Consider the following 8,998-nt stretch of genomic DNA (forward strand, 5'->3'; position numbering starts at 1 on the left):
TGAGAAGCTGTTGGATCATAAGCATGGGAGCGACATGACCAAAGTTACATTTGGAAACAGTACCTCCAGTTGCTGTATGAATAGTTTGAGGTGTTAGGAGTGGTTGTAGGGTGTATCAGGAAACAATTGTAGGAGTCAATGAGATGAATGAGGAGGGCTTACACTAGGTTTGTGGAGTAGAGGTAAAGAGAATTAGATTTGGAGGATATTTAAGGAGTAAAACAGACATACTTGGCGGTTTGGATATAGTGTGTGTAGGAGAGGAGAGTGTCCACTATGATTCCTAGGTTTGGGCTGGTGTAACTGAATGGAGGGCAATTTATTAAATTATACCAGCCCAAATACAGGTCTATTCATATTAATAAAGAACATGAGAATAGGTCTGAATTTAGGGGGGAAATTATGTTTAATTTTAAGCATGTTGGCTTTGATAAATCTTGATGACAGCTATGTGTAAAAATCCAGAAGTGGTTGAATATAGGTAAGTAGAACTCATAAAGAAGATCTTGGCTACAGATGTAAATGTGTGAGACTTTGTAGAGGATAATTAAAGCTGTCGATGTGGGTGAGGTTGCCTAGGGAAAGACTGCAGATGAGAACAGGATACAGATTGGTGCATTGAGAAATTCCAACATTTAATAGCAAGATAGCAAGATATGAACCTCGCCCAAGAGTCTAAGAGATCCTCTAAGAAGTCAAGACACAATTATTCTTGACTCTGTGAAAGTGTATAATCATAGTGGTGGTGGGTGTGTATTGCACTGAATCTTAGGAGTCAGAGGGAAGTAAGGAAATGGGGACTTATTAACAGGCAGCAATTGGAGAAGTTATTTTGAGAAGTTTGGCTATGAAGGGGAAGAAGAGTGATGAGATTGAGACTAGAGGATAATTTTGAGTTCTGGTAATTATTACAATTTTTAATGGAAGAGACTTATTTAAAAGCCAAAAGGGGGCTTCCCTGGTGGCGCAGTGGTTGAGAGTCCGCCTGCCGATGCAGGGGACACGGGTTCGGCCCCGGTCTGGGAGGATCCCACATGCTGCAGAGCGGCTTGGCCCGTGAGCCATGGCCGCTGAGCCTGCGCGTCCGGAGCCTGTGCTCCGCAAAGGGAGAGGCCACAGCGGTGAGAGGCCCGCGTACCGCAAAAAAAAATAAAATAAAATAAAAATAAAATAAAAGCCAAAAGGATCCCTTTGAAAGAAAGAGAAAAATGGAAGAAAGATGAAAGAGAACATGAAAAGAGCAAAGGAACACTGTGTGTGTGCAAGATTCCTGACTAGGTGGGAAAGGGGACATACACCTTATAGTTGGGAGAATTGACCTAGACTAAGGGGAAAAGACAGCTCCTCTAATGTGAGAGAAGGGAAGATGGTTTCTAGATTTTGTAGCAGAAAGTAGAGGGCCTCCAGCCAGTGTCTAGTGGCTTCTAGTTTCTTTGTGAAGTACAAAGAAATGATTGCTGTTGAGAGTCATCAAAGAGATGACAGGCAGAGGGAGTTGAAGTGGAGGAAGGGTCAGAGGTCAGGTGGAAGTTTGGGGAGGGTGGAGGACAACTCAGTTAGGCTTATCAGCAAGTAGGAAACTAAGTTAATCAGTAAAAGTTGTAAGGTTGCTTGGTTAATGAGGGCCCGCTTTAGGCTGGTCAATCAGTCAGTCAACACAGATTGCTTGAGCCAGACATTGTTCTGGCCTCAGGATATAGTAGTGAGTGAGAGGGAAGACTCTCCTATTGAGGAATCTGCTCGTTAGTGACAAGGTGGTGAATGATGTAGGCTTCTTAGCTCCACAAGAGAACTAGTGTTTCTATAAAGCATGGATGTCTTACTAAACTACTCTTCCTTACACTATGATTTTAACCAATCATACTTGACTGTCAGATTATAATCATAGAGACAGTAGATAAAGTTTTACAAATGAAGATAGAGATTTGCCTGAAAAGTGTAATAAAAAAAGCAGAGAAACAATGGAGTTTGAATATCATTGAGCATTTTAAATAATTTATCATGGAGACTAAAATAATAAGAGAAATAAATAGAAAAAATGGGATTAATGAAGAATTAATGAACTGGTTGTTGCATTGGGAAGAGTTGAAGATGCAAACTGGAAAAACAGGAAATTATGGCTTGAATGGGATTCATAAATATGTGATTTTGGAAAGAGAATAGTTATGGTTAAAGGAAAAATCTAGAGTATGGTGCAAGACAGATTGTCTCAGATGGAGTGGAGGGGGTCACTAGAGGTGAGATGGAGATGGTCGTGAAATAGAATGGCCAGGGTGTTGAATGGATTTATACGTGTAGAGGTGAAACACCCAACATGATGATGGACTTTGTAGAGAGGAATACTCTCAACCAGGTACCAAAGTCTTTGAGGAATGAAAGATATGCCTGGGATATCAGTTATAACCACAAAGAGTAGGGAGAAAGAGTGGTGTATGTGATTGCTTTGTTCTCAGCTGGGCTTTTTTTTCCTTCTAAGAGGGTCAGTCATTCCTAGCATTTTATATAGTTAATTCTTCAAAATATTTCCATTAGTGTCATCTCATTTTGCAAATAGGGAAAGTGATGCTCAGAGAGTTTGTTACTTTAAGCTACAGATTTAATAATTGGTAGAACTGCGACGAGAACCCAGGTCTATCTGGTCGGAATTTTTTGAAAATTCAGTTTTTAGTTTTTCAGTTGAGGAAGTAGTAGTTTTTGAATTGTCCTACTGGCTATTCATGGAGAGACAATGCAATAGAGACATTCCAAGCAGGTCCATGCAGAGTGGACCCCAGGTAAAGCATATCAGGAAACATGGAAGCTCTTCCCTTCTGCCACAAGGCTCCTGACTAGCAGTTTGAGATGTGTGGCCTCTGAGATGACTGAGTGTGGTCACACCCACTGGAAGGAAACATAGACTGTGGTGGTACTCTGACAGATTCTTGTCTAGAAGGCAGAACATACTGCTGGAAGAAGACGGCAGCAAGTTGAAGTGTCACTAAGTGACTGGTGTAAGGGTGCCGGTATGCAGTAGTAAGTTGTACCCAACTATGGAAATGATGGAGCAGCCGTTCTTGCAGTTCAGGCAGAAAGGTATGCAATAGGGAAACTAGCCATCACAGAGCTGTCATTCAGACAGAGCTGTCATTCTGCTGTCATTCAGACAGAACTGTCATTCAGACTCTGGTTATATTAATCTAATGGCTAAGTTACATCCCAGTCCTAGAGGTGCTGCAGCACCCAGTCAGAGGAGGCAGGAATAGAGAAACTAGACAACATTTACTGGCAGAGGCACAAAACGGCATAATAAGAGTAGCAGCAAGGGAAACCTGATGTCCATCTGTCTGTCTATCAATCCATCTATGCATCTGGTAAACACTGGCTGGTGCCTACCAAATGCAAGGCCTTGTGCTGCATGGGGAGGATAGAAAGACGAAGTAAGACTGTTGGGTTTCCCCAACTGATACTCCCTTCTGCATCCCCAGGAGATTTTCAGCTCTTTGATTCCTTCTAATTTACTACAAGGGGGGAAAAGATAGACTTGGACCTTGCAGACAAATAAAGCTCCATATACCACCAAATGAGTTCCCCCATATTGGCACGTTTAAAATATGAGTGAGAAACACGTATCTGGATGATCAAGATGCAATTTATTGTAGGTTTCAGGGACCAAGCCTGATGACAATGCCACAAATCAGCAACAAAAATGTAACATTTGACTCTAAGTCTTAACATAAGAACTGCATATAAACAATTTACCTTTCCCAGGGAAACCCTTCTGATAAAGCTCAGAATACAAATATGTGTTCCTTCCCCTTTACCCTTTAGAAGCTTTGCCTTTGTTTATGCCCAGCTCATTATACAGCAGCTGCCTTCATTGCCATCTCCTTTTTTACTGATGGGAAGTGTTGCCATGGTGATCCTAGAACATAAGCCCGAAAATACAGACCGTCATGAACTTATCCCAAGTTAGAGGCAGTGGATCAGTAAAGAGTGGTAAATCCTTCTCTTCTATTCCTCATGTATGAGCTTCTTCAATGAAGAGGTATTGGAGCTACTGGAGAGGAGGCCTTAGCAGCAAATGGGATGGATGCAGGCCCTCACATAGCTATTTCATGAAGACTCACAGGTTAGCAAAGACATAGCCCAGTTCCTTGAAGAACAGACAGTCTTGTGCTCTTCTCTATTGCATAGGCTATAGTACTCCAAGTGTCACGAGTATGCATCACTGTTAACAATTGGAACTGGGAGTACATGGATGGCTTCCTATAAACACTTTACTGACTCTGAATATCTCAGATTCATGATCTATTGAGAATAGTTAATTTGGGTGTTTGTATCAAGATCAAGGAACATTAGAGCAGAAGAACCCTTAGATATAATCTAAAATGAATTTTTCACTTGTCGATGAGGAAACAGGCCTAGAGATGAGAAGAGCCCCTTTAAGGCACCCAGTAAATAAGAGGCAAGTTGATTAATCTATTGTAGAATGGGAAACATTTTTTTTTTCTTTCTCTTTTTCTGATATTCTCTTCCAATAAATTCTTCTTTAACCAAAGGCTTTCAGAGAACAAACCTTTTCTTCCTTGGTGGGAAGAAAGTTCATGGAGATAAAAATAAATCCAGAGATCCCTCTCAACACTAAGATTGATTTAGTCATTTAAAGCTACTGACCTAAGCCTCCTAATAGAGCCTGGCTCACTTTGAAGTTATTACTAATGGGCCTGAACCCTTGAGGAGATAAGCAGTACCATTGCTCAGAGCAGGCTTCTCAATACATGTCCCAGTCAAGCTGACAGCAAGACTCTTTTATCTCTGGCTTCTTGTCTCCAAACCCATTAGCACAGGCATCCTTTGATATATTTCTCTCTGTCCCTTCTAGAGCCCAATTGCTATTTGTAATAAGTCTTGGTGACCCCTCACCGTAGGATGGTAGCAGAGTATTACTATTAAACTTAGTTACAATGTAAACTAAAACATGTGGGTCTCCTGGAGACATTGGCAAATCTTGGTAGAAATGTATATCTATTTTATTAATATTAAGGGTGGTTTGGGACTTTGTATTGCCTTTTCACCCACTGTCAAAGGCTGATGATCTTAAGAGCTTTCTGCTTGAGAAGAGACATGATAAGGATTATAATGAGATTTGGGATAGAGGCCAAAGGTCTTAGAAACAAATGCTGATTTTCTATTGATGGAGAAGTTATTTTAACCTCTCTCAGCCTCAGTCTCCTCATCTATGCATCAAGCTCAGAATTGCATATCCTGTTAGGATTGCTGTAAGGAAATGACGAGAAAATGTAAGAGAATTGGGTTAGAGGTTATCACCATCTCCAGTCTTTACTCTGCACCCTGTGTGCTGGGACAGTGTGGAGAAAGATATGAGGTGTTTCTTTACTCTTGAGGGGCAGTTTAGCTCAGATTGCTTCTTCAAAGGGATTTCTTATCCATCAGTTCACTTAATGTTGCCACTAATGATGAGAGGTGAACTTGAGAGAGAGAACTGACATGTTCATCACCATGCAGAGTTGGGATTCCAGAGTTTCAGTCCTGGCTGGGTTTTAAAGTAGCCAATCTGATCTTGAAGAAGTGATCTTCATAAACTGCAGAAAGAATCCTGTCCTTCCCCAGCTTGAAATCCTCCATTAGCCTCCCTTTGCTGTTAGAACAAATCCCAACATCTTCAACTTGTTCTACAAGGTCCTGTAACCATTTGGCCTCTCCCCACTTCTACCTCATCTTTCTCCTTTCTCATTCTTACTTAATTCATTTCAACAACAAAAGACTTCTTTTAGTTCCTCCAGCATGCCTTCCTTTCCTGCCTCAGGGTCTTTCCCTATGCAGCTACTTCAGCCTCTAATGTTCTTTCCCCTGGAGCCTTGCAAAACTGCCTCTTTCTCCTCTTTCAGTTCTCGGCTTAAATGTCCCTTGCTCAGAGATTTTCCCTGAACACCCTTCCTAAAAGCAAGTGTACCATATTATTTTCTGTTACAATCTTTGGTTTCTTACCTTCACAGCAATCTCAGTTTGTATTGCTTTTGTAATAATCACTTTCTTCTATTGTGTTTACTTGATTTATCTTCTTCGGTCTGTCTACTCTTTTGGGATGTAAGCTTCATGAAAGTAGGAACTACATTCCATTTATGGCTGTGTTTCCAGCATCTAGCCCAATGACTAGCACCTAGCAAGCACTCAATAAAATTTGCTCCATGACCAAATGAGTGAATCGATATGTCACTCTCTGAGTTTTAGATTCATGATAGATGGGAATATGCTCTAACAGCACCTCTCCTCGTTATTCTCTCAGCTACAAATATGAGAGGAGGTTGGCTCTTCCCTTCTATGGCTACCGCTTCCTGGTCTCGATCAGACAGACTTCTTCTTTGTTTTTTCTTTTACATTTTTCCTCTGCTTGCTTGAGCCATATGTTCAGTTTGGCATACAGGATTTACTAAACCACAAGTTTTGGTGATGAGAGCACAAGACTGGAAGTCAGGAAATCTGAATTCTAGACTTAGATAGGCTTCTGCTTACAATATGATATTGGATAAGTTAGATGCCCTACTTTTGCACTTCAGTTTCTCCTATGGTTATAATGAGGAGATTGGACTAGATGAGCCAAAAAGATCTTTTCCACCTGGAGCATTATCTAACCTAGATTGTTGACTTCCCTTCCATCAATTCATCTGGACAGCCTCACAAGGCAATTACTTTTAAAATAGCAGTGGTCATCTTGAGTCACGTCTGGGTATACTGTTTAAAACTAGAATTCCTGTTAATCAGTTTACAGTCATACTATAAACTTTACAATCCCTGAGGAGAAACCAAGCTTCAAAATGTCTTGCCAAAATAGTCTCTGCTCTTGATGCGTGCTGGGTCCTTTCAGGAGTACCTTAGGAGACAAGAGTGCTGGCAAAACAGAAGGGAACAGTATTATGTCCTCACGTTCTTCTCCATCTGCTCTGTTCTGTAGGTCTGCCAGAATTTTCCCAGCATGACTCCTCCAAATTTCCCATTTCATCCCAGATTACACACACATCAACCCTGGCAGGAAGGTCCTCATTTAGAGCCAGTTTTGGAAATAGTGGAAATGTTTGACATAGATTCAGTTTTTAGTACTCATTACCCTGAATCCAATGGCAAAACAGGGAGGGTACAGTCTTGTGGTTAAGAGATGAGACTATGGAACCAGAAGCCTGGATTTGAATTCAGTAAGACTTGCGATAATGACTTAACCATTCTAAGACGAGGTACCTTGTCTATGAGAGAAGCATAATAATAGTAACAAGGTCATAAATTGTTGACAGGGTTAAGTCAAATAATCATGTAAAATACTTTGCCTATCTCTGGCCCATGGTAAGCAATCAAGATGCATAACTTAGAGTTTTTCGTTTTGTTTTCAAATTTCAGTCATTTAAAGATTTTAACAACTTCCAAGTGATGCATATGGTTTGAAATAAAGTTATCTACAATGAGTAAAGTCATTTTTTTATTATTATTTTTTTTTCCGGGGGGCGCATGTCTCTGTGTTTATTGCAACCCCTTCCCAGTAGATGGCACTACAGTGTCTTGTCCCAGCAGAAGAGGTCCCTGGCGCCAACATGGAAACCAAGGGTGTTGGGAAGGGGGCGCCTTTTTTCTGGTTCACACCCAGGACCAGTATGGGTTAAGGGTGGTCCTGATGGAAGAGGCGGCCAGGCTTTGAACCACGACCAGCTACTTCTAGAGTTGTACTAGCTTCCCAAGGACACTGCAGGGGCCCCGAGCCGCCGTGTCCCGGGGGAGGTGGGGAGGGAGTCACTTCTTCTTCTGCACGTGGCCACAGTCATACTTGCCCCGCACGATGGTGAGCTTGACGCCGGGCAGGTCCTGTGTGCGGCCGCCCTGCACGAGCACGACGTGGTGCTCCTGCAGGCTGTGGCCCTCTCCGGGGATGAAGCAGACGACCTCCCGACCGGTGCTGAGCCGCACGCGGCAGCATTTGCGGTTGGCCGAGTTGGGCTTCTTGGGCTTGCGGATGAACGTGCGCAGGACCACGCCCTTCAGCTGTGGCCGGCCCTCCATGGGGCCCACTTTCGGAGGCGGATGCTTCGGAGGCCCCCGGCGGTGCATCTGGTTCAGGGTGGCCATGGGACGCGTGGCCCAAGGCCGCGGGGCCAGGGCTAGGCCATGATTTAGGGACGTGCTGAGGCCACGGAGAAGGCCGGACCAGGACATCCCGCCGCCTGCAGCGTCCCTGTGTTAGGGGATAACAGATTCATTAAGCAGGAGGAGGGGAAAGTGGCCGTAGCCGGGGGAGGGTCCAAGTTCTTCCCATCCCGCTCTCGGAGCCTTCCGGTTAAATCTAAGGAATTTCCTCTCACTGTATAACCACAACCCCTAACGCTGCTACCGGAAAATCCCTCCGTAAATTTTGTCTTGCTCTGAATAGGCTCTCTGAATAGGCTCTCCCAACCGCCCCCGCTCACAAACAGAAGGAAACTAGAAAATGAGAGGAGGCCCGGGAAGTTTTCGAGTAAAGTCATTTTTTTGGAGAGTTACAAGTACAAAGAGTGATAAAGTCACTGCAAATTGGAAAACTTCCATGGACACTAGCATACACTAAATAAATAGTGTATGTAAGTCAATACATAAAAGAATTAGTTCATTTATTACTTATTTAGTTAAAACAGGTTAATGAAAATGGCCATGTCATCTTTCCTAATTATAAGAAAATTCATACTCACTGCAAACTATTCAATTATGAAAATGAAAATAATTGTCGTTCATTTTTTCCTCTACCCAGAATAACTTCTACTAATATTTTAGTTATGCATCCATAAAAAGCAGTCATTACCTGCAATTTTTATTTCTTTTATTTCTTGAGTAAAAACTGGAGGATTCTAATCTAGATCAGAGACTTAGTTTTACCTATTTCTGATATATTCACCTTCTGTGTCATCATCTGTAAAGTTGATGTTTGGACTGTGATCTTTAATATCCCTTCCAGCTCTGGAATACTAAAGTGAATACACAAAGG

At 42.3% G+C, this 8,998-nt stretch overlaps 1 protein-coding gene across 1 annotated transcript; it reads right to left on the reverse strand.

The window, feature by feature from the left end:
• Positions 1–7,485: 7,485 nt before the first annotated feature.
• LOC309797759 (small ribosomal subunit protein uS12m) lies at positions 7,486–8,454 on the reverse strand. Its single transcript, XM_082646181.1, has one exon. The coding sequence runs from the start codon at positions 8,194–8,196 to the stop codon at positions 7,777–7,779; it is 420 nt and encodes a 139-aa protein (XP_082502307.1). The 5' UTR covers positions 8,197–8,454; the 3' UTR covers positions 7,486–7,776.
• Positions 8,455–8,998: the final 544 nt, after the last annotated feature.

This window comes from Mesoplodon mirus, assembly GCF_964341445.2.
Source record: "Mesoplodon mirus genome assembly, contig: HAP1_SCAFFOLD_950, whole genome shotgun sequence".
Classification (NCBI taxonomy): Eukaryota; Metazoa; Chordata; class Mammalia; order Artiodactyla; family Ziphiidae; genus Mesoplodon; species Mesoplodon mirus.